This window comes from Mesoplodon mirus (assembly GCF_964341445.2).
Source record: "Mesoplodon mirus genome assembly, chromosome: 6".
In the NCBI taxonomy this organism is placed as follows: Eukaryota; Metazoa; Chordata; class Mammalia; order Artiodactyla; family Ziphiidae; genus Mesoplodon; species Mesoplodon mirus.
The window spans coordinates 26,688,767-26,715,669 of NC_138982.1; the positions used below are offsets into that span (position 1 = coordinate 26,688,767).

Sequence of the window (26,903 nt, forward strand, 5' to 3'; positions counted from 1 at the left end):
AAATGGAGCCACCCCCTTATCAAGGGTCAGATGGAAAAGGCCAAAGTACATTAGTGAGAATGTTTGGCGCTGCGTCCTTGCAACACTGGACAGTAAACTGTACACAGAGACGTTCTTTGGGAGACCAGATAGCTGAAGGCAGAAAAGTAAATAAAATAAGTACAAGAGTCCCAGATCCCTTGGGAACTGGAATTTTAATATCTCGGGAAAACGAATTTCTCAGTAACCTTACCCACTCAAACAAAATACAATTTAAAAAGAAAACCTGTATCCTAAAAGTAGGATCAGGACACAGAACATATTAGCACAGGCCTGTTGACTGATTCTGGCAGAGTCTAAATGGCCAGGCTGACAATGATTATCTTGCAGGGACAGATAAGAAAGTTGAAAGGGAAAACACAAGTAAATATTTACTAAGCACAACCCCAAGGATGAAAAGAGCTAGCAGACACAGGAAACTAAAGAATATGAAGATAAAATGAAGCATTCCCAGAAAGTTCAGGGAATCAGAAAATAATAAGAAAAATGAGAATCAGAATCAGGACATGTTACGTGTTAATCTAAGTAGCTTGGTTGCCACGTTTCATCTTATTTGGCAATCCCCTTCTCCCTCACTCCCCCGCCAACTCCGTCCCAGTCAACCAGCTCTTAGGGAAAACCGGGAAGAGACAGATGAGGAATCCATGCAAACAGTGCAGGATTTGTCTCCCACGTGAAGCCTCCCCAGCAGACTCATGAAGCTAAAGAGTCTCTTTTGTTGCCTCATATGGAGGTGAGGTGTACAAGTCTGGTTAACCCGCGAATTCAGTGAGTTAGAACTTGCAGGCAACAATGACATCGTTGGTCTCCTTGAAGATTTAGGAACTCACCAAGGGCATGGCTACAACTCCGGCAGGATTCCGTCAGACTGACGATTATTTGCTGCAGGTCGGCTCTGGGGGGAGTGGGAGAAGGGTTGGGGTTTTTCCAGCCATTACATTTACAAGATTCCTCAGCCTAAAAAAAAATGAATAGAGAAACAACGTTATGTAACAGGCAGCAATGGACTGAATGTATTACACGCGAATAATACACTCTAGTCACGTGACAGCTACCCACCCCACTCCAGACTTAATAATATTCTCTACATTCACAAGAAACGAATACAGAAAGAAAGCAAAGAAGGTGTGTGACTTGGGCCTTCGGGTTTTTTGTTGTGTTTTTGGTTTGGGTTTCTTTTCTGCTGGCTGGAATCCAAGTACTGCCTCAGAAAAAGGACCATCCCATACACTTCGGTAACACCGCCCCAAGCGAGCCTCCATGGGGGGTCAATTCCAAGGGAGTCCATCCATGAAGCTTCCCAAAGGGATGAGCCAGACTCCTGAGGTCCCTGCAACACAGCTGGGGCTCTAGCCGCAACTCTGCCCCGCAGAACTGAAGAAGTCAGCAATCTTGGGGACATGAGGAAGGACACAGCAGTTGAAGCCACACGTGCAGGGTCCTCCAAGTCCTTTGGGGGGGGGTCCCAGCTGTAGAAGTGGACAGGGCTCGCCACGTCGTCTGGGATTTCTACCTCTGTGTATTTCCCAGGCCTCCTGGACTAGAATACTATTATTTTAGCAATGCTTGGTAGAAATCTTCCTTAACTTCCTCCACTTACTTCACACTTCCATACCTTCTTAGAGAACAGCGAATATGATTGAGCATTTCAGTGATGACTTGGGTGGTGAAGGAGAGGACAAGGATGGAAAGATATTGATTATTCCCAGCTACTCTACCAAGCTACCATGCTGGGTATTCAGGGGTCGTAAGTTGTGGAAGGCAATGTGGAAGGCTTGCACTGAATGACTCAAGCCACTTAGAATTCTGCCTACTTCTGGTGTATCCTTCACCACGCCATCCCTCTCTTATTTACTGCTTCAAATCTGCTGTGGCTGGGAAACCAAAAAGTTAATTGTTAGAACAACATGAGACACAGGCAGATTCATTCTGGGCCTTCTACGTGCTTTGTCCAATACGGGAGTCACAGGCCACGTGTGGCTATTGCTCACTTGAAATATGGCTTGTGTACATTGAAATGCATTGTAGGTGTAAAATACACAGAGTTAGAAGACGGGTGTGAGGGAAAAAAAGTCTCAGTAATTTTCATATTCATTACATGTTGAAATGTCAATATTTTAGATACATGGAGTTAAATAAGAGATATTAAAATTCATTTGACCTGTTTCTTTTTACTTTTCTTAATGTGACCACCAGAACATTTAAAATTACACATGTGGTTCACATTACACTTCCACTGGACAGCACTGGCCTTGAAACAAATCGCAGTAGATTTCTGTGCTTGGGCTTCATGTTAGATCTTTTGTTCCCTCAGACGTCTCTCCTCCCTGCTTTGGATCCTGCCCCCCACCCCACCCTCCATCCCCTCGTGTACCAGATGGCTGAAGTTAACAGGAGTCTGATTTGTAGAAAATTCCAGAATGGCTGCTGCCTTGACCTCACACAGAAAACTCTCCAAGAGAGGAACGGTTTCTGAAGTATAGGCGTGTATATAGGAGAGTAAGAAAAGAAAGAATAAATAATTGGTAAGGCAGGAAGGCTCAAGGTGGAAGAAGAAAAATCTGCTTTGGATGGTAAGTGCTCTCCAGGGGGCCCCGTGAACCTGGCAAGCCCAACCCAACAGCGCCTCACATTTCATCACAGCGCGGATGGGGAAGGATGGGCCCGAGGAAGGGCCTTACACCAGGTACCCCAACAGAGCAGCCCCCCGCCAGTAGCCCCCGTCACCCTCCTCTGTTTGGCCAGGCACTAGGCAGGACCTACCGTTACCCCCATTGCTCTGCTACTAAGCTGAGCCAGGCCCTGAAATTCTCTGCCGTGAGCCATCCACCTCCTTAGAGACTTGGAAAGGTCTCCGAGGCCATGTTCTTGAGGGGGACACTCATGAGAACCTGCTCCCCGGAAAGTAGCCCGACAGTCTCCGGAGGGCTAAGGGACACCCCCCCCCAGTGGACCCCTCCTCTTCTAATCATGGGACAGCTACTTGAAGGGACTCCCACAGCCCCCAGCTTCTCTGAGCGCTTGGTCTGATCCCACTGCCCTTTCCGAAATGGCGTTTGGTTGGAAAAAGAAAAGTGATGACAAAACAAGTTAATTAAGGAGAGCAGGACAAACCTAAGAAGAGAAAACAGTGATAGCCAGAAACCCTGAGTTTGGAGAACTACATTCTAAGCCAGACAAAGACTACTATGCATACTGAGTCACTCACTACCACAGTATGTGCTGAGGTTCTACTATGGGCCGGGTACTTTTGCTGGGTATGGAAGGGAATGAAGAAAGATCCTGCCTGTCCTCAAGGAGCTGACACTGGGGTGCTGCAGGAGAGGGCAAACAGGCAACACCAATAAGCACATCATACAGTATGTCAGAGAGTGACAGTGATCGGAAAGAAAGATGGAGCGATGGATACAAGGGGGTTCGGCGGACAGTGAGATCGAATGTGCAATTTTAACCAGGCCTTTTAGAGAAGGTGGCATTCAACCAAAGGCTTGACCATTAGGGACCTGGCGGAAGAGCATCCCAGGCAGAGGAAACAGCCAGCGAAAAGGCAAGCATGCCTGGTCTGCTCAACACAAAGGCCAGCACGGCTACAGCACAGCAAGTAAAGGAAAGAGCCGCAGACAGCGAGGTAAGGTGGACGTGGCGGGGAATCCTATAAGGCCTCCCGGGCAATGATAAAGACTTTAGCCTGGTTACTTGATCTCTTCCCTTCCTCTCAAACAGGATCCTCCAGGCTTGAAGCAGGGACAGGAATGGAGCACAAAGACATGAGGCAGGGTGTCTCCAAACTCATTTCTTTCTCTTTCACTTTTTCCTTTAGTCATTAGGGTCAACCATCCCCACTTGCTTTTTTCTTTTTCTTTAATGGCAATCACTAAGGTAAAAAAAAAAAAAAAAAAAAAAAGTCCATCCATTTTCCTGTCCCTAAATTACATGAGCAATCATCCTATTTCCTTCTTCTGTTTACTTCCAGTCCAGGACCAATGATGCATTCTATCACATGGAGAAACACCATAATTCCTAATACAATCCAGAACTTTATAAGGCCCACCGAGGGAACACAGGATTGTCATAAATGTGCCGAGTTGTCTAGTCAAGGGTTTCCTAACTTAGTAAGGCCAAGGATTTATGTTAGGGTTTGGGGTCAACCGGATAAGGACTGAAGTTCAGGACGCTGAGGAATCATGTGACTTGGGAGTCTGTCCTCAGTTTGCCTCAGCAACCCCTTTAGCTTTTGACAAACCTGATGGATTTTGCATCTTGGCAGGTTAGCAACCACAGCCTAAGTCTCCTTCTTTGGCAGGCTGGCTCGGGGCAGGAAGTAAAACTGGCAGGAAGTCTGTATAGACCAGAATTAAACCCACCAGAGCCAGCATCTGTGACTCAAGATTCTCAGAGAGACGGTGACCTAGTTAAGCATGAAGTTCCTCATTACAGGAAGCTGAGAAGCCAGCGTGCTCTGAATCAATCCCATACACTCCACATCTACGAGAAGAGCCATCAGCCTGGACAAAACAGGCTGGACATAAAGCTCTGAGTCCACAGGTAAGAAACCCCTCGGTATGTGCTTGGGTCTGATGGGACCTCCCCACTGCTTTTCACACAGTGTGCAGACTGGATTAGCTCAGAAGACACTGCTAATGGGGTGGGCTCTCTCTGCATTTGCAGGGTGGTGGGAAGAATGCACAGGGAGGAGAAGGAAAAGAGTAGATAAGGGACTTCCCTGGTGGCGCAGTGGTTAAGAATCCACCTGCCAGCGCAGGGGACATGGCTTCGATCCCGGGTCCGAGAAGATCCCACAGGCTGCGGAGCAACTAAGCCCATGCACTCTAGAGCCCGCGAGCCACAACTACTGAGCCCGCGAGCCACAACTACTGAAGCCCGTGCACCTAGAGCCTGTGCTCCGCAACAAGAGAAGCCACCTCAATGAGAAGCCCGTGCACCACAACTAGAGAAAGCCCGCGGGCAGCAACAAAGACCCAACGCGCCAAAAATAAATAAATAAGTTAATTAATTAATTAATTAATTAAAGAGTAGATAAAACACGAGCCTTTCCTGCTTTCTTTCCTGCGCCATCTATCTATTCTTCAAACCATGAGTGCCCACTGCACGCCACTCACAGGCCTGGATACTGAGACACAAGAAATCTCTGTGGAGCATGGGCTCTAGGCACAAGGGCTTCAGCAGTTGTGGCACATGGGCTCAGTAGTTGTGGCTCACGGGCTTAGTTGCTCCACGGCATGTGGGATCTTCCCGGACCAGGGCTCGAACCCGTGTCCCCTGCATTGGCAGGCGGATTCTTTTTTTTTAGAAGGAAACAATGTAAATATATATATATATATATATATATATTTTTTTTTTTTTTTTTTTTTTTGCAGTACGCGGGCCTCTCACTGTTGTGGCCTCTCCCGTTGCGGAGCACAGGCTACAGACGCGCAGGCTCAACGTCCATGGCTCATGGGCCCAGCCACTCCGCGGCATGTGGATCTTCCTGGACCGGGGCACGAACCCGTGTCCCCTGCATCAGCAGGCGGACTCTCAACCACTGCGCCACCAGGGAAGCCCTAAATATTTTAATAAAAACAATTCCACAGCATTTATTGTCACCTGGTAATCACATAAAGGTGAGCAAAACAATATGAATAAATGCTTTAGAACTACACTCCTAACAAAGGACACCTAAAAAAACTGTATTGCCTTCTCAACAACTTCTCACTTCATTGATCATTTCTAGTTGGAGACACTTTGGAGCAGAGTAATGTTAGCATGATCTGACCCAGTTGTTTTCTTGACTTTGTTTTAGAATGAATCTCTTCTGCATCATCTAGTACGAGGTTCATATACTCATCAGTACCAATGATACAGCCCTCTATCCACATATTCACTTGCTCCTAAAGCCACACCTGAATCCGAGATCTATTTTGCAAGTATCTGAAGATGAGATTGATGGGCTGCACCATCACCTTCTGCACCTTCTGGCCCTGGTCCGGTGCACCATGGTGGAAGCTCACAAAGACCACACTAACCCCGCACACTGCCTCAGAAAAGAATGGCAGGCGGATTCTTAACCACTGCACCACCAAGGAAGTCCGCCCTTGCTTTTTTATGTCATAATATTTACCTTAAAAATTCAACCGAAATTACAAACAAAAGGTTGAACCATTGGCCTAAAACAGATAAGACTTTGGGATTGGATCAGATTCCTCCTGAAGCTCTGCTTAGCAACTAGATTCCTGGAAATTTTCCCAGATAACCTGGGAGAATGAGACTGGATGTTCCTGCAGCAAAGCCCTAGGACTAGGATGTTCTTTCATGATATATGGTTTCCTCAGACTCTGGAGCAGCCGAGAGGGCAGGGATGGAGAAACGGGGCAGAGGAAAAGGGAGCCGGGAAGGTTGAGGCAATCCTCCATCACAAGAGGCTGGCAGGAGACTGGGGAAGGGGTCCTTTCTGAGCCCTCCCGCAAGGACTTGTCCCCTTCCTCCGCAGCCCTTCAGCACCCTGCCCTCGACCAACCCCCAGCAACGATAGGGAAAGGAAGGGAGGCAAACTCACGGTCAGCAAAATGTTCCATCTTAGGTTGAAGCTGGTAGAAAGGCTGCAGGTACACAGTATCAAAGCCGTGGTCAGAAGGGTGGGCCTCACAGTGATATAAATGTGGTTTCAAATCTTAGCTCCAACATTTACTAACTGTATGAACCCGGGGTAAACCCCTTAACCTCCCTAAGCTTCCCAAGCTATAAAATAAGTATAAAATACCTATCTCACAAGACTGGTGGGGGCATTAAGTAATGAATGTGGGTAGGCGCTAGAGTGAACACAAGTGGTTATAAAGATGATGGTAATATGCCAGGAGTGCCCTGTTAGGTGAAGGATGAGCTGGAACGAGAGCTCTGTAAGTCATGATGAACTACAACAGTTAATACTTTAAAGCAAGGACCTGAAGAGGATGCAGCCAATGAAAGTAGCTTCAGGATACTGGCCCCAATCACTAGAGAATCACAGCTCTTACTGAGCAAAAGATTGGACAGCTTACAAATAAAAAGTTATGCCCCTCACACATATGACCCAGCAACCCCACTCCTGGGCATTATCCAGACAAAACTCTTAATTTGAAAAGATATATGTACCCCTATGTTCACAGCAGCACTATTCACAATAGCCAAGACATGGAAGCAACCTAAATGTCCATCAACTGATGAATGGATAAAGAAAATGTGGTATATATGTATATATATATATATATATATATATATATATATATACACACACACACACACACACACACACACAATGGAATATTACTCCACCATAAAAAGGAATGAAATAATGCATTTGCAGCAATATGAATGGACCTAGAGACTATCATACTAAGTGAAGTAAGTCAGACAGAGAAAGACAACTATCATATGATATCACTTATATGTGGAATCTAAAAAAAAATGATACAAATGAACTTATTTACAAAACAGAGAGTCACAAATGTTGAAAACAAACTTATGGTTACCAAGGGGGAAGGCGGGGAGGGATAAACTGGGAGATTGGGATTGACACATACACACTACTATATGTAAAATAGATAACTAATAAGGACCTACTGTATAGCACAAGGAACTCTACTCAATACCCTGTAATGACCTATATGGGTAAAGAAAATTTCAAAAGACTGGACATACGTATACGTATAACTGATTCACTTTACTGTACAGCAGAAACTAACACAACATTGTAAATCAACTATACTCCAATAAAAATTTTTTTTAAAAAAGTGATGCTCCTAGCAGAATCAATCAGCTCCATTCCCACCACACGTGAGAACAATGGGAAGTCACTCAAAAGGCTCATGGGGTGACCTTGGTGGACATTTTTATAACAGAGTGGATGTGAAAAGAAAGAAATGGCAAGGTTACATATACACAATCACTCAGTAAGAACACAATATATCAAAACCTATGGGATATGGTTAAGGCAACACATAAAAGAAAAACAAAGACCCTTAAATGCATTTACGGGAAAAAGCAGAAAGATTAAAAATAAATGAATTAAACATTCAACTCAATAATCTAGAAAAAAAAGTAAAAAACTCAAGGAAAATTTTAAAAAACTCAAGGAAAATAGACAAAAGAAATTAATGCAAAAAATATTTAAGGAACTCAATAATGAACAAAAGCATATACCTACCCAGTATAATAAATGGTTTTTGAAAAGAACATTAAATTAAACAAACTCTTGTCAAGTCTAATCAAGAGGGAAAGAAAGAAGTGAGAAAGGACATAAAACTACAGATTTATTTTATAGCTTAAATAAGTACTCTGTAGAACTTTATACCAATAAATTTGAAAAACTAGATGAAACAGGTGACTTCCTGACTTCCCTCAGAAAATATAAATTATCAAACCTGATTTAATAAGTAGTAAAGTTTCCAACAATCCTAGAAGAAGTGAAAAGGGGGTCAAAACTCTACTCCTAAAAAAGGACCCAGGTCCAGATAGTTTTATAAGAACATTCTGGTTAATTCTCAAGGGTCATCCAACATAAATATTATGTGAACCACAGACAAAATTTTAAATTTTCTAGTAGCCAGATTTCAAAAAGTAAAAGTAGGTGAGATTAATTTAAATAATAAATTTATTTCATATAACATCTAAAATGTTACCATTTTAATATGGAATTGGTATAAAAATATTATAAATAAGATATTTTACATAGTTTTTTTTTTTTTGCAGTGCACGGGCCTCTCACTGTTGTGGCCTCTCCCGTTGTGGAGCACAGGCTCCGGACGCACAGGCTCAGCGGCCATGGCTCACGGGCCCAGCCGCTCCGCGGCATGTGGGATCTTCCCGGACAGGGGCACGAACCCGTGTCCCCTACATTGGCAGGCGGACTCAACCACTGCACCACCAGGGAAGCCCCAACATAGTTTTTTATGCTAAGTCTTCAAAACCCAAGGGATATCTGACATGGCACATCTCAACCCAAACAAGCCACGTTTCAGGTACTCAATTGTCATTTGTGGCTAGTGGCTACCATATTGGGCAGCAGGAAACCAGGTCATTGGTATTGAAAACTGTGCCAAAGCATTAGAAAAAGATTAAAAAACACATATCATTCTATGACTTATAACCCTAACAGTAAAACAAAATACAGAGAGCAAAAAAACATAGAAAAAGTCACCAGCCCAACCTCACAAAAACAAAAATGAAATACTTGTAAATCAAATTCAACAATACAGGGGGACTTCCCTGGTGGTCCAGTGGGTAAGACTCCGCACTCCCAATGCAGGGGGCCAGGTTCGATCCCTGGTTGGGGAACTAGATCCTACATGCCACAACTAAGAAGCCCTCATGCCACAACTAAGAAGTCCGCGTGCTGCAACAAAGATCCTGCGTGCCACGACTAAGACCTGGCGCAGCCAAAATAAATAAATATTTTTTTTTAATTTGACACTACACAATCCAATATCATGCATCTTGACCAGTACATAATAACTAAACTTTATTACAGGAATGCAAAGACAGATCATTTGAAACAAATTAACTGATACATTAACAAATTAAAGGAAGAGAAAATAATTACGACTGATGCCCAAAAAAGCTTTTCAAAGCATTCAAAATTAATTTCTGATTTTTAAAAAAAAATAGCAAATTTGGTATAGAAGAAAATTATATTACCTTGAAAGCAAACATTATACTAAATAGACATAAAATCATTCCTACTGGGACTTCCCTGGTGGTCCAGTGGTTAAGACTGCGCTTCCAATGCAGGGGGCACAGGTTCGATCCCTGGTCAGTGAATTAAGATCCCACATGCCATGCAGCACAGCCAAAAAAAAAAAAACATTCCTATTAAAGTCACCAAAACAAGAAAGTCCTGAATATGCCCAGAGTTCAACACTGTACTAATAATACACAAAAACTATGAATATTGCTAGGCAATTCTTAAAGATTATCAAAACTAATAAAGAAATTAATAAACTGGCTGGATATAAGAGCAACATAAAACTCAGAAGCTTTTCCATCACCAATAGCCACTCAGAAAATGTAACAGAAAAAAAAAGATCCTAATAGCAAGAGTCATCAAATACTTAGGGACAAAACTTCAAGATGAGTAAGACCTATATTCAAAAAACTACAACTGTCTACTAAAGATGAATAAATGAAGAAATATGCATTGTTCTTGGTAGGAAGACTGAACAGTGTAAAGATATCAATTCTTAATCTATAAATTTTGTAAATCAGGATCAGTTGAGAGAGTATACACTTACAACCCATAATCAAAGTATTAAGATCCAGAGCATATATAGATCATCTACAAAACAATTTGAAAAGGCAGTCTGATAGAAACAAAATGGCAAATCCAAGTGATTCCAAGAAAAATGAATGCTAATAACAAACAAACCTGTACAAAGTGGTCAAAGTAACTATTAATGGGGAAATAAAAAATTAAAAGCCCTGTGATGAAATTTTTAAAAAGCAAAAACAAGAAAAATAAATAAATAAAAGATAAAAACCCTGTGATCTATTTCCTCACACTAATTAGTTTGCCAAAAAATAAAAATAAAAGGTTGACATCTTGCGGGGGAAACACGCACCTCATACACATGTGTGGGAGGAAACACTGGTGCAGCCTTTTGGAAGTCAAATTGGAATGTTCCTGCCCTTTGGCCCGACAGCACAATTAGGAAGGGCACCTACAGAAATATTCACATGTGCTCAACGATATTTGTATACTGTTTATTAAAGCAAAATATATATATGTCATCTTATATATATCATATATATGTCATCTAAAATTTGATCAAGAGAAGAATTTATTAAATTATGTAGCTTGTTACTACCGACTATTGTACCACCTTTATCAAACATAACGCTAGGGACTTCCCTGGAGGTCCAGTGGTTAAGACTCTGTGCTTCCAATGCAGGGGCCGCATTCGGAAGCAGCAGGTTCGAACCCTGGTCAGGGAACTAAGATCCCACATGCTGCGTAGTGTGGCCAAATTAAAAAATAAATAAATAAATAAGGCTAACTCAAGACATGGAAGCAACATAAGTGTCCATCGACAGATTAATGGATAAAGACGTGGGATACATATATATATATATTTATATATATATATAAAGTAATATTCCATTGTGTATGTATATATTCCATTGTGTATGTATATATATTACATACACAATGGAATATTACTTAGGCCTAAGAAAGAATGAAATAATGCCATTTGCAGTAACATGGGTGGACCTAGAGATTATCATACTAAGTGAAGTAACTCAAAGACAAATATCATATGATATCACTTATATGTGCAATCTAAATAATGATACAAATGAACTTATTTACAAGACAGAAATAGACTCACAGATATAGAAAACAAACAAAGTTACCAGAGGGGATAGCGGGGAGCGGGGGATAAATGAGGAGTTTGGGATTAACATATACACACTACTATATATAAAACAGATAAACAACAAGGACCTACTGTATAGCACAGGGAACTATATTCAATATCTTGTAATAACCTATAAGGGAAAAGAATCTGAAAAAGAATATAGGGACTTCCCTGGGGGCGCAGTGGTTAAGAATCCTCCTGCCAATGCAGGGGACACAGGTTTGATCCCTGGTCCAGGAAGATCCCACATGCTGTGCAGCAACTAAGCCCCGTGAACCACAACTACTGAGCCCATGAGCCACCACTACCGGAGCCCGCTCCTAGAGCCCATGGTATGAAATGAGAAGCCACCGCAATGAGAAGCCCGCACACCACAACAAAGACCCAATGCAGGCAAAAATAAATAAGTTTATTTTAAAAAGTATATATGTATGTATGTACAATATAAACTGAATCACTTTGCTGTATACCTGAAACTAACACAACATTGTAAATTAACTATACTTCAACTTTTTAAAAAATGGTTTAAAAAAAAAAAGAAGGCGGCTAACTATTTGTGCTGATGTGGAACCTCTCTAGGTCCTGGTAAATGGCAGAAAAGGCAAACCACAGAACAATATATACCATAATCTGATGTATGTTTTTTAAAAATAAATGAGTAAGCAATTTAAATATATACGAATGTGGGCAATTCCATGGTGGTCCAGTGGTTAGGACTCTGCACTTCCACTGCCAAGGGCCTAGGTTCGATCCCTGGTGGGGAAACTAAGATCCCGCAAGGCAGGCGACGCAGCCAAAAAAATGTGTGTGTGTGTGTGTGTGTGTGTGTGTGTGTGTATGAATGTGGGTGGGTATACAGAGGACCTAGATAGATACATACTTATGGGGGACGGGGCAAAAGTTGGGGAGGGGAAGGGACATTCCCACTGTACTCTATATTCTTCTCTGTGGTATTCATATTCATGGGTTGCTTGCTAATTTTCTTTAACATTGATTCCTCTGAAGGGAAAACATAATTCCGGAGAGATTCCAATAACAATAACAGAGGCTCAGTATACATCAGTTGTGTGAGGGAGGGTGGAAACCACCTTCTTATCACAGACCACATTTAAGAATTCAAGGATCCAGGGTTTCCCTGGTGGCACAGTGGTTGAGAGTCCACCTGCCGATGCAGGGGACATGGGTTCGTGCCCCGGTCCGGGAGGATCCCACATGCCGTGGAGCGGCTGGGCCCGTGAGCCATGGCCGCTGAGCCTGCGCGTCCGGAGCCTGTGCTCCGCAACGGGAGAGGCCACAAGAGTGAGAGGCCCGCGTACCGCAAAAAAAAAAAAAAAAAAAGAATTCAAGGATCCAAAACTCTTCTCCCTGTGGGGCTGCTTATAAACCAACCCCTCCCCTCACTGAGGTTCAAGCCAAAAAGTAACAAGCTTGAAACTCTTGGAGAAGACAACACAGATTTTTAGAGATATTAATCTTAACTTCATGATTGCAAAAGACTCAGAGCAATCAGCCCAGAAAGAAAAGTTTGTGCCTCTTCTTGTCTTAACAGGACAGAATAATGCCGCGTTCATGGAGGGGCTGCTAAATGGGTGGATCACAAATCTCATGGCAGGGAGATTCCTCCCAATAGCCTACTCAACAAAAAATGTTACATCCCAAATATTAACCATATTTATGTACGCCACTTGTGATAGAAGTGCTTAATAAACTGTACAACAATGAACCCTGATGCTTAAAAATGTAACTGAATAAAGGACTTTTCTTTCAAAACTGGCTAACTCGGTTTCCTCCACTGAGTGTTGGGGACCCAGTAGCTTTTACAAAGTAGGTTTTTATTCCTTAAGCTAAGAGGAGGGTAAAGGGAGGGCGAGAAGAGAGGAGAGAGGGCGAAAGTACAGGGCAAAACACTGAGAAGCATAAAAGCTTTGTCAGCGTGTTGGCCAGCACATGGCAGTCAGCCACAAGCCGCTATGCAGCCCTCAGAGAAAGTCCAAGTTGAGATGCATTGTAACTGTAAGATATGCACTGAATTTCAAAGACTTAGTGTCCAAGGGGGAAAAAAGAATGTTAAAATATCTCATTAAGAATTCTGTTATATTGATCACGTTATAATGATATTTTGGAATATTACATAAAACATTAAAATTAATGAAATGGAATTGTTTTCTCTCATTTTTTTAATGTGGTGTGGTGGGTGGAATAGTGTCCCCCCAAAGTTTAGGACCACCTGGAACCTCACAAAGGGAAATTATTTGGAAATAGGATTCCTTAAGGATTTTTTTTTTTTAACTTATTTTTGGCTGCGTTGGGTTTCTGTTGCTGTGCACGGGCTTTCTCTAGTTGTGGTGAGCGGGGGCTACTCTTTGTTGCAGTGCGCGGGCTTCTCATTGCGGTGGCTTCTCTTGTTGCAGAGCACGGGCTCTAGGCATGTGGGCTTCAGTAGTTGCAGCATGCAGGCTCAGTAGTTGTGATGCATGGGCTTAGTTGCTCCGTGGCATGTGGGATCTTCCCGGACCAGGGCTTAAACCCATGTCCCCTGAATTGACAGGCGAATTCTTAACCACTGTACCACCAGGGAAGTCCTACTTAAGGATACTGAGATGAAGTTATCCTGGTTTAGACTGGGCCCCAAAACCAATAACTGGGTTTTGTTTGTTTGTTTGTTGTTGTTGTTGTTTGCGATACACGGGCCTCTCACTGTTGTGGCCTCTCCCGTTGCGGAGCACAGGCTCCGGACGTGCAGGCTCAGCGGCCATGGCTCACGGGCCCAGCTGCTCCGCGGCATGTGGGATCTTCCCGGACCGGGGCACGAACCCGTGTCCCCTGCATCAGCAGGTGGACTCTCAACCACTGCGCCACCAGGGAAGCCCAATAACTGGTATTTTTATAAGAGAAAGGAGAGAGGGAGATTTGGAAGCCGAGTCACTGACACTCAGGGAAGATGACATGTGAGAACGGAGGCGGAGACTGGAGAGACACAACTATAAAACCAAGGAAGGGGAATTCCTTGGCAGTCCAGTGGTTAGGAGCCCGCGCTTTCACTACCATGGGTGTGGGTTCAATCCCTGGTCGGGGAACTAAGATCCCAAAAGTCACGGGGGAAAAAACAAAACAAAAACAAGAAAGGCCAAGCATTGCCAGGAACCACCAGATGCTAGAAAAGGCAAGGAAGGATTCTTTCCAGACCCTTCAAAGGGAGCATGGCCCTGCCGACACCTTGATTTCAGACCTCTGGCCTCCAGAACTGAATTAAAGGAACTTTCTGACAATTTGTTTATGATCATTTGTTATGGCAGCCCGAGGAAATTAATACAAGTGGCATAAAATAGATAACTAATAAGGACCTACTTTATAGCACAGGGAACTCTACTCAATACTCTGTAATGACCTACATGGGAAAAGAATCTAAAAAAGAGTGGATACATCTATATGTATAACTGATTCACTTTACTGTACAGCAGAAACTAACAACATTGTAAATCAACTATACTCCAATGAAAATTTAAAAGAAAATATACAAGTAGCTATAAGGAAATGTCAAGTTACAGATATGGGCTCACATTCTCCTTCTGGTGACACTGCTGCACTCGAGTTTAAAGGGAATTCACCCCCTCAAACCCACGTCTTCACTATGGACCCTAACAGCTTAGGCAAGGAATAGTCCCCATATTTCTTAAGTGGTTCTAATTGATGAAAGTTATACCCCATTGAGATATCTGGAAGTCTCTCGATTTTGCTCACTTGTTTCTAATTTTTTCATATTGGTAGGATATGAAAAATACTTCCTAACGTGTACAGGCATCATGGGACACTCAGAACCTAAATGCACAACACTTTTAATATGTATGGGACTTATTGCCCAATTTACTGAAGGGGACATATTATGTCCTTGGGAAACATTCAACCATTATCCTCAACTGCCAGCGAAGCATTTTCTGCCAACCGTCCCAAGCTGCTGCCACCCTGCCCTCTGCCTTGGCCTTCCTATCTCCCTTCCAGATGTTCAGGCCCAGCCACTGTGCTTTGAGATAAGACGTTTGCCTTCAAAACACCTTTCCCATGTCTCTCCTTAATAAGACAAGACAGCTGCTGTTTCAGGGAACTCCCAAGGGGGTTGGCCTTGCAGCTTCAACAAAGTATCAGCTGCAGGACAACCTTTTAGGGCGTGCACTGCCAATCCAATTACCACCGCAGCTAGCAACCCAGGCACAGGCGGGGAGGCTGCCAGGGGGAGTGCATCTCCCCTCCCCCCCCACCTGGGGGCAAGTCTCTGCAGACGTGGCAGCACCGTGGCAGCACCGAGAAAGGAAAGGCCACCTCATTGCTTTCGACAGGCCTAGGATAAACATGGTTTTTACCCCAACAGGATCCAGAGTGAGAGGTCAAGAGAATGCACCAGATTTTGTCAGAGTACACAGAAGCCAGGACGGATGATGAGAAGGAAGCAAAACTGGATAAACAAGTGATCATGACCCAGATGACAGGCAGGCAAGGGGGCAGGGTGCTCCCAGTGCACTCAGCGTCGATGAGAGACATGAGCGTGAAGATATTTGGGTGGCATCCAGAGGAACCGGAGAGAGATGGCCAAGCTGCTAGCAGGGCTCTGTTATGCTTAAAATGCTGGAAAGCCATATTTGCTGGAAAAGTTAAAGCAGTGACAGGGATGTCCCACAGCAAAATCACACAGATGGGAAACGTAGGGAGTAAAACTGTGAATCCAACATTTATTAAGAACCAGAAAAAAAAGGCACTTGTATACTTGTTTTTATCTCACCTTGTGTGAGAAAGCGATTTTTTTTTTTTTGTGGCCATGCCACATGGCATGTGGGATCTTAGTTCCCCAGCCAGGGATCGAACCCATGCCCCCTGCAGTGGAAGCTCGGAGTCTTAACCACTGGACCGCCAGGGAAGTCTCGAGAAAGGGATTTATTATTCCCGTTATTCAGAAGAGAAAGCTGAGGCTCTAAGATGTTAAGACACTTGCCCGAGCTTATTCAGTCTACCCTGCAGAAGGACTAAGTGTGTTCAGGCAGATAACTGGTCCTGTAGTTGTGTGTGTGTAGCGGGGAGGCAGGGAGGATGTCTTCAGTCTGTCTTACTACCTCTCTGTTCCAGGCTGGACAAAGGCAGAATGGTCAAAGGTCAAGGACCAAAACCACAATGAGATACAACTTCACACCTACGAGGATGGCTATAGTCAAAAGAGCAGGTAAGGGGACTTCCCCGGTGGTGCAGGGGTTAAGACTGTGCTCCCAATGCAGGGGACCCGGGTTCGATCCTTGGTCAGGGAACTAGATCCCACATGCATGCCGCAACTAAGGAGCCCACATGCTGCAACTAAGGAGTCCTCGAGCCACAACTAAGGAGCCCGCCTGCTGCAACTAAGACCCAGCGCAATAAAATTTTTAAAAAAAAGAGCAGGTAATAAATTTTGTCAAGGATATGAGGAAATGGGAATCCTCACACATTGTTGGAGGGGATTGTAACATGGTGCAGTTGCTTTGGAAACCGTTTGCCGGTTGCTTAAAAAGTTAAACCAATAGAAAACCCCAAAATAAACCCTCACATATATGGTCAAATGATTCTCGACAAGGGTGCCAAGACCATTCAATGGGAAAAGGACAGTCTTTTCGACAAACAATGCTGGAAAAACTGTACATTCACATGCAAAAGAATGAAATTGTTGGACCCTTACCTTACACCATAAACAAAAACTAACTTCAAATGGGTCAAAGACCTAAACATAAAACCTAAAACTATAAAACTCTTAGGAGAAAATACAGGGGGGGAAAGCTGCATGACATTCAATTTGGCAATGACTTCTTGGATATGACACCAAAAGCAAAGGCAACAACAACAAAAAATAGGATTTAATTGGGAAGTCTCTGGGGGTCCAGTGGTTAGAACTTGGCACTTCCACCGCAGGCGGCCTGGGTTCGATCCCTGGTTGGGGAAATAAGATCCCGCAAACCGCACAATGCAGAAAAAAAAAAAAAAAAAAAAAAAAAAAAGGACTTAATCAAAATTTTAAACTTCTGGGCATCAAAAGAACATAATCAACAGACTGAAAAGTAGTCAAATCACAGAGACAGACAGAATAATGGAGGCTGGCAGGAGCTGAGTGGACAGAGCCATGGGGAGTTACTGTCCAGTGGGTACAAAGTTTCAGTTTTGCAGGATGAAATGAATTCTAAGCAAAGACGGTGGTGATGGCTGCACAACACAGTGAATTTCTCTGTGCCGCTGAACTGTACACTTAAAAATGGTTAAGTTGATCAATTTTATGTGATGTCTATTCTGCCACAACTTTAAAAAATAATCCTTTTAAAGTTAAGCATAAATTTATCACATGACCCAGCAAACCCACCCATGGGTATCTACCCAACAGAAGTGAAAATATCCACACGAAGACCTGCATGCAGATGTCCACAGTAACGTGATTCATACTAGCCAAAAAGTGGAAAGAAACCAAAAGTCCATCAACTGGTGAACTGGTTCATAAACAAAATGTGGCATATCCATACATTGGAATGTTACTTCGCAGTAAAGAAGAATGAAGTGTTGATACAAGTTACTGCACGGATGAACTTCAAAAACATTATGCTAAGTGTAAGAAGCCAGTCACAAAAGACCATGTATTGTACAATTCCATTTATATAAATGTCCAGAAAAGGCAAATGTATAGAGATAGAAAGTCAATTAGTAGTCTGGGGCTGGGGGGTGCAAACAGGGTTGACTGCAAATGGACACAAGGATCTTTTTTGGGGTAATGGAAACCTGGATTTTGGTGATGACTGTACAACTCAATTTCTTAAAAATCACTGAATTGCATGCTTAAAACCAGAGGAATTTATGGAATGCAAATGATACCTCAATAAAACTGTCTTTTAAAAGGGCAAGAACTTGCTATTAAATTATCACTTCAAATATGAGTCTTCTACGAAGTTTCCCCAAAGCACGTCCCAAAATTGAGGCTTATTTTCTCAAATACAAATTAAAGGAGCTTAATACACTACATTAAAAATCATCATCATCATAAAACACCAGCACATGGGGGTCTCCATCTCTGTCCTTTCAGATAGAAAAAAGCAAAAGAAGTCAGAGCATCTAGGTGGCCACACCTCTGCTGGCAGAATCTGTCCCAGCAAAAGAGAAATAGCAAATGACAGAAATAAGTCATTAAGTAGGCTGCCCTGTTTTTAAAATTAGTGGAGAGTGTGAAACAATTAAAACCTGCTAATAATAAAGCCATGTTGCTGGCGTTCCTTTCGGACTCCCTCACCCAACACCTTTGACCTGCCGCCATGCAGCTTTCTGGCCTGTTCACAAATTCGTTCGAGCCTCATCGGAATCGAAAATGGATTTCTGTACAGTGACTCTAGTTCCCCTCCTCGAATTCTAGTAGAAAATGTAAGATGCAGCCTCAGGAGGGTGGCGGAGGGGAGAGCAACAATTTCTGGAAATAAGTCCAAGGGAATGAGGAGTGAGCCTGGGGCTGGGGAAGACTGGGGTGAGAGTGTCTAATTTTTCATTGGCCACCATTGCGAGCGGTCTGAATTTTGCTCTTAACTGTGTGCATGTATTCCTTCGGGAAGAAAATTCTTTTAATCCTATTTTAAAACAGCAACAACACCCAGAGTCTGCTGTATGAGCTGTGATCCTAATAAATGTTCTCTTTAGAAGTGAACTGCTGTGGAAGTAGTCTGACTAATGCTCGTGGGATTTGCAGCAGTGCCTCTCAAACTTCACTCTGCTCCTGAGTTACCTAGGCAATCGTGTTAAAACACATTCAGAATCAGTAGGGCCAGGGCGGGGCCCAAGATGCTGCATTTGGAAAAAGTTCCCAGGTGAGGACCACACTTAGAGTAGCAAAGGTGCAAAGGAAAAAGACGGTCTCGGGGATGTGGGTGTTAATACCCCTCTCTTCTCCCTGGATTAACGTGGTTTTCCATATACAGTTTAAATTTCACGGGCTAAGTAATCCTTTCTGCGACATGAACACTTTTTCTCTTCACTGTGTGATAATACTTCCAGTTGACACAGTTGCCCACGGACAGCCAGCAGACACCATAAAGTTATGACTCGAAACTGGGATTTTTAAAGTTTGGTGACTTTTAGTACAAGTGAAAAGAATAAAGTGGGAGTGGGGGACGGAGTCTTCCCTCAGGAGATCAAATTTGCCTGGAATTGAGAGTGAAAACAGAATCGGAAGGGGGGTCTAGATAACCGGTGAGGTAATTCAGAGCAGAAGCATCTCTGAAGACCTTAATTAAGGGTGCCATTTTGGTCTGGAAAGCCACAAGGAACCAAAAAAACCAAATATTGAAGAGAGGGGTCAAGGGTACAGAGGAGAAGAGAGTGGTCAAGCCTGAGGAAATGACCCAGGACAAGACAAGCAGGTACGGACACCCTATTCAAACAACACCCTTGCAGGCCCTCCACGAGGCACCAACATCCAATCCACAGAAAACCTTCAGGAGGAGACCTCTGGATCTGGAAGAAATCCCTGTGTCCGTGCTGGACTTCAATAAGAAACTGCACTCTTTATGCTAAATCATCAGATTTGACTGAACCCAAGGCCCAAAACCCTCAGGCATGGTCTCAGAAGGTGCTAGAATGACTCTAGTGTTACCAAACGGCCTAGGGGTGGGCCAGCCCCTTCCTTATGTCTGAGTCGCCTCTCCAGGACCAAACCGAAACATGCATCACCCTTGGAAGGGCCTCAAGAGGTCCTGAGTAACACCAGGGCCAAGAAACTGGTGCCCCAGAACCCTGAAGCCCAGACAATTCCTGGAGTCTTTTCATACACACACCGTCCATCTCAGACTTCACTGGTGAACCTGCCAAAGCAGTCAGCTCAGCCTCCAACGCAGTGGGAAGATTCCTCAAATTGCTTGGCTGGGGGCTTCCCTGGTGGCGCAGTGGTTGAGAGTCTGCCTGCCGATGCAGGGGACACAGGTTCGAGCCCTGGTCTGGGAGGATCCCACATGCCGCAGAGCAACTGGGCCCGTGAGCCACAACTGCTGAGCCTGCGCGTCTGGAGCTTGTGCTCCACAACGAGAGAGGCCGCGACAGTGGGAGGCCCGCGCACCGCAATGAAGAGTGGCCCCCACTCGCCGCAACTGGAGAGAAGCCCTTGCACAGAAACGAAGACCCAACACAGCCATTAATAAATAAAATTAAATTTAAAAAAAAAAAAAATTGCTTGGCTGGCACTGAGCAGCCCAGGCAACCAGCTGACTGACAGAATGTCTCACTCCTCAGCCTGCTGTCTTGGCACCAAATCAATCATGACGAGCAAAATAAACAGTGCCATATACGCTGCATCCTGGGCCGGCTCACGCTCTTAGAGTATCAGCCAGTATCTGGGCTGACGCCTCGCAAGTCCCCTTAACCGGCACAACCTGCAGAGCAGAGCGTCCAGCCCACATTCCCAACTGCCCACACCTGGCATCTCGGCCCAGGTTTTACTTGAAGGCTTGCCCTCAACTCCAACGCCCCCTTTTCAACTATGCTCTTCCCTACACAGGCATTAGGCTTTTCTCCCAGCTCCTGAATGAGATACATCTGCATTCGAGGCCCTCACCCAAGGCCACCTGATTCTCCTTCCAAAGTCTTTGCCAGATTTATACCTTCTCCTTTCCCACTGCCAAGGCCCTAGGTCAGGCCCTTACTAGCCAGTTAGAAGCACCAGCCTCCTCCCCACCTTCACTCTGCTTCCACCCCCACCCTCCATATAACACCTACCGCACACATGGCTCTACTCTAAAACGACACTGAGTAACGTCAGACACGTCTGATACTTCCCAAGGCAATGTTCGCCTACATCATCCTATTTTCCCCACCCAACAGCCCCGTAGGAAGGGCCAGTGATTCAGTCCTTAGAGAAGGCTGTGGCTTTGCATTCACCCAGCTGGCAGAGGAGCGGAGACCAAAGCCTAGACCTCCTTGCTCTAGAACATTTCATGTCTCCTCTGTCTTAAAGTGCAAAGACTCGCTAGTAGTAAGTGGATTCAGTTTGACTTTTTCTACTTGAAATTCAAGACCTTCTATCAACTGTTTTCTTCTTTACCCAGTGGATCCTATTTCCCATGATTTCCATTTACTCACTTTTCCTTTTCCTCCAGTTGGGCTAGTTGCTTTACTAAGATCAATCATTATGACTTTGCACTGCTTTTTTGTTTTGTTTTGTTTTTTTTAAGTACAGTTGACTTACAATACTGTGTTAGTTTCAGGTGTACAGAAAAGTAATTCAGTTATACATATATATGTATATATCTATAGTCTTTTTTTCTATTCTTTTCCACTATAGGTCATCACAAGATATTGAATATAGTTCCCTGTGCTATAAAATAGGTCCTTGTTGTTCATCTATTTTATATATAGTAGTGTGTATATGTTAAAACCATACAGTTTATCCCTCCCCCTGCCTTGGTAACCATAAGTTTGTTTTCTATGTCTGTGAGTTTGTTTTGTAAATAAGTTCACGTGTGCTATTTTTCAGATTCCACGTATAAGTGATATCATATAATATTTGTCTTTGTCTGACTTACTTTACTTAGTATGACAATCTCTAGGTCCATCCATGTTACTGCAAATGGCATTATTTCATTCTTTTTAATGGCTGAGTAATATTCCATTGTATAATGTACCATGCCTTCTTTATCCATTCCTCTGTTGATGGACACTTAGGTTTATTTAGCATTGCTTTTAACTATAATAGTAGATACTATTTGCTGAGCATTTAGAATGTTCCAGATATTAGGCTTCTCTAGTGGCGCAGTGGTTAAGAATCCGCCTGCCAATGCAGGGGACATGGGTTCAAGCCCTGATCTGGGAAGATCCCACATGCCACAGAGCAACTTAGCCCGTGCGCCACAACTACTGAGCCTGCGCTCTAGAGCCCGCGAGCCACAACTACTGAGGCCACGTGCTACAACTACTGAAGCCCGTGCGCCTAGAGCCCGTGCTCCGCAACAAGAGAAGCCACCACAGTGAGAAGCCCACACACCACAACAAAGAGTAGCCCCCGCTCGCTGCAACTAGAGAAAGCCCAGGCACAGCAACGAAGACCCAATGCAGCCAAAAATAAATAAATTTATTTAAAAAAAGAATGTTCCAGATATTACACACAACTACTAAATGGATTACCTCACTTTATCATCAAAACAACACTTGGCAAAGAGATATATGTTAACACGTCCGTGAAAGAATTCTTGACTCTCACCCACCCCAATATGCTTCTCCCACGGTCTCACCCATTTTTTTTTAAAACATCTTTATTGGAGTACTGCTTTATAATGTTGTGTTAGCTTCTGCTGTATAGCAAAGTGCATCAGCTATGCGTATACATATGTCCCCATATCCCCTCCCTCTTGCATTTCCCTCCCACCCTCCCTATCCCACCCCTCTAGGTGGTCACAAATCTTGGTAAATGGAACTACCATCCTTTCAGCTGCTCAGGTCAGCAACCCAGACATTACATTCACTTCTGTCTTTTCTTCGCATGCCTCCCACCCACCCTGCCAATAAATCAAATCCTGTTGCTTCTAAACTCATCACATAGCCCCAAACTGTCTCCTTCTCACCCCTCCACTGCTACCACCCTTATCCAAGCCACCATCCACTTATACCTAGACTGCAATAACTTCAACTGGCCCTCTTTTTCCACTCTTTCTCTTAAACACTTTATTCTTCTCAGAGCAGCCAAAGGAGATGCTTGAAAATGCAGGTTTTCTCTGAATCTACTGGAAACAGCCCAGATGTCCATCAACAGGTAGACAGATAAACTGTGGTACATCCGTACAGTGGAGTATTTCTCAGCAATAAAAAGAAATTAACTACTGATGCATGAAACAACATGGATGAATCCCCAAAACCCTAAGCGGAGTGAAAAAAAGAATAGTGTATACTATGTGGTAGCATTTATAAGAAATGCTAGAATATCAAAACTAACCTGTGGTGACACAAAGTAGATCAGTGGCTGCTTCTGGGAGTAGAGGGCTATGAAGGTCAAGGAGCAGTAGGGAACTTTCTAGGGTGACGAAACTGTTTGGGTCTTGATATGCATTTGTTGAAACTGCTCAGAGGTGGAGATCAGTTCATTTCACTGTGTGAAAATTATACTCTGGCAATCTGGCCCCATCTACTTCTTCTTCACCTCATCTATGCTCATCCCACGCACCGCCCCCCCCATCCAGCCACGCTGGTCTCCTGGCTGCCCTTGATCCTGCCAAGGCCTCTCAGGGCCCAGGGTCTTTGCACCTCCCTCTCCCCTCGCACCCCACTCAGAGCTGGCTTCCTGTCATCATTCTGGCCCAGGACATGTCCCCTCTTCAGAGAGAGCTTTCCAGGCACACATCTGAAGGAGCTCCCCAAGGGTTCTCATCTATGTCTCTGTTTTCATTCTCTGTGTGTGTGGCACTTACCACTTTCTGTTATTTTCTTGTTTACTGTCTGCTTCTGCTACCAGAAAGCAAGCTCTCTAAGAGCGAGGACCCATCTGTCACTGTATCCCCAGCATCTAAACCAACGCCTGACACATTCAAGAACAAGTTGTTGGATGAATGGGAAAAGTTGACAGTAACGCTCTCTCCACTTCACAGCTCTGAAATTGAGGCTTGTGAAGGGTACGGAATCTCCCCACAGTCTCAGAGCAAGATAGCAGCACATCAGGATTCCAACTGGGCCAACCTGTTGCCCAGGTCCGCGTTCTAAACCGCTCTGATGCCTTGCTCCCTTCCGCTCTGCTTTCTACTTTCTACCGTTCACTCCACCTGGGCTGGGCCCCTCACCTCCGCTCCCACCCACCCCAGCTCGTGATGCTTTCTCTTTGCACGGACTTCATGCCTGATTACTCGCTTCCATTTTTCTTTCCGTTCACGTCTGTCTCCCCAGCAAGATGAGGACTCCTTGTGGCTTGCACGTCCTTTTGTCACTCACCACACACCTAGGAGAGAGCTGGGCACAGGCAGCTGGCCAATACATGTTCCCCTGGAGATGGGTGAGTCAGGTACTCCTGTGGGTATGTGCAATGTGCAAGTCCTGGCTCCCATGACTCACTTCGCTGTTTCAAAGTACGCTGACCTTGGCTTCCCTGGCATTCTGCCAGCCAGTTTCAACACCAGCTTGTTAGAGCAAATGCAAACAATAGATAGAGCTGCGGCGGCCATCAATCACTAGGGTATTACTCAGGTATCATCCCTGTACTTCTGGAATCTCCTGTGTGCCAAAGAAGCCTCGTAGACAGCTGCGCAGGCCCAGGGCACGCGGGGGCTGGTTAGGATGGTGTAGAGTTCATGGAAATATCTCCACACACCTGAGGCCACTGAAGAGATTACAGAAAGCCTCCTCCTAAGGTTAGGTGGTGTGTCAGGCCAAGGGGATCACTAGCGACATCGTTCCCATTTTTTTCCAAAATCAATACATTTGTCTCCTGATTTAAAAAAATAAGCCCAGGGCTTTCCTGGTGGCACAGTGGTTAAGAATCCGCCTGCCAATGCAGGGGACACGGGTTCGAGCCCTGGTCCGGGAAGATCCTACATGCCACGGAGCAACTAAGCCCATGCGCCAGAACTACTGAGCCTGTGCTCTAGAGCCTGCGAGCCACAACTACTGAGCCAGCGTGCCACAACTACTAAAGCCCACGTGCCTAGAGCCCGTGCTCCAGAACAAGAGAAGCCACCGCAATGAGAAGCCCGTGCACTGCAACAAAGAGTAGTCCCCGCTCACTGCAACTAGAGAAAACCCGCACGCAGCAACGAAGACCCAATGCAGGCAAAAATTAATTAATTAAAATAATAATAATAATAATAAGCCCTGTGTCTGTGCCTCTGGGTACAGACAGAAGAACAAATTAAAGAAAGCCTGTTGTAGCCTTTAGTTTAAGTGGACAGCAAAGGAACAAAAAATATAAATAGTAGTTAGAAAACATACCTTTATAGGCGATCTTTTTTGTTCACTAGCATAATTTAGACTTTTAGACTATACAGTAGGGCCTTTCCCCCCACTCCCCTAGGTTTTAACCCACTGGTCTTACAATATTCAAAATCCCCTTGTGCAAATTGCATTTTAATTTGCAGATGAGGAAATGCCGGTCGGAGAAATTCACATCATTCACTCAGAGGAGGATTAAAAGGGGGTTTGATTCCTTCTTGCTCTGTCTTGAGCAGAAGTCCAGGCCATCAGACAAGTACCGCGTGTCATCAGGTCCCCATGAGCTGAGTACCCGGAGCTGCTGTTCCAGCCCCAGCTCAGGGCTGCCCGGCTGCTGACCACATGGCTGTGGGCAAGTTACGAAACCTCCCTGGGCCCCAGTTTCCTCGTCTTTAAAACAAAACTTCCTCTCCTCCAACCTCACAAAGCCTGTGAATATGACCCACTTAGTCAACAAATATGGATTGAACACCCACTATGTACATGGTCCATGGACCTGGGATATGGAATGAACCAAAGTCCTTGCTTCAGGGAACTTCCACTGTCGTAAGGGAAACAGACAAGAAACTATATGTGATTTCCAAGTATTGACAAATGCAATAAAGGAAAGCAAACCAAGGTAAAATTATGGAGTGATGGGGTACTGCTACTTTGGCTGCGGGGGTGGGGGAGAGTGGTCAGGAGGCATCTCTGAGAAGCTGGCATTTGAGAACAGACCAGAATGAGTTTTAACAACAAGCCAGAGAAAAAAAGTGTGCGATGCAGGGGGTACCAGCATGCCAATTAGAAGCCCGAGATGAAAGCAATTCATCATTATAAAGGATTTGATTCTATTTCGATGATAACTAGGTGATGAGTTGTCCTAAGGGGTTTGGGCAGGAGCTACCTGAGTAGCAATCTTCCAGAGCAGCCCACAGAAATAAATGTTACACGAATAACTACACGGTATAGGTGTAACACCTCCGTGTACGTGCACACACAAGTAAAAAAGATGAAACTCCCATTGTGTTAACTATATCAATTACAGAAAAGATTACTTTATGGCCCATATGATCCCATTATATAGTAAGCTCATCTTAAATATTTAATACAAGTTTTCAAGGATGAGCTGTTATGGAAAAACTGTAGGCTGTATAGTAATCTGTGTCCCTCACTGCCACTCCTAGGGAGAAGGTGGCCCTTAGTGGCCTCAGCACACAGTTCTGGAGATGGTGTGGGGACAAACCGGAAGAAACATTCTCTGTCCTGCATCTCCATCCCCTGGGCCAATAACAGAGGTGTCAGCACCCACTGGAGCTTTCTGGACCTGTCTCCAGCCAGCCTTCTAGGAGCCCCGCCACTACACCCAACACGTATGACTCTGCGTGGTTTACAGGACACAGTGTATAACTCCAGTCAACTTCCAGAACCAAGGAAGGGTAACAGCAGGACTTAGCATGATATTTACCAGTAAGGGCTCACCAACGCAGACTCCACGGGAGAAGGAAGGACGCAGGCTGGGCATTCCGCAGCTGCGACATCACAGCCCCCAACATTCTG

General features: G+C 44.4%; 1 protein-coding gene across 2 annotated transcripts in view; it reads right to left on the reverse strand.

Moving 5' to 3' along the window:
* The window catches only part of KAT2B (lysine acetyltransferase 2B), a 104,308-nt gene that overhangs the window by 68,563 nt on the left and 8,842 nt on the right, over positions 1–26,903 (reverse strand). For both annotated transcript variants that reach the window (XM_082624855.1, XM_082624856.1), the window contains exon 2: positions 870–996. In XM_082624855.1, coding sequence (XP_082480981.1) covers positions 870–996 — 127 coding nt within the window. The remainder of the gene's footprint in view (positions 1–869; positions 997–26,903) is intronic.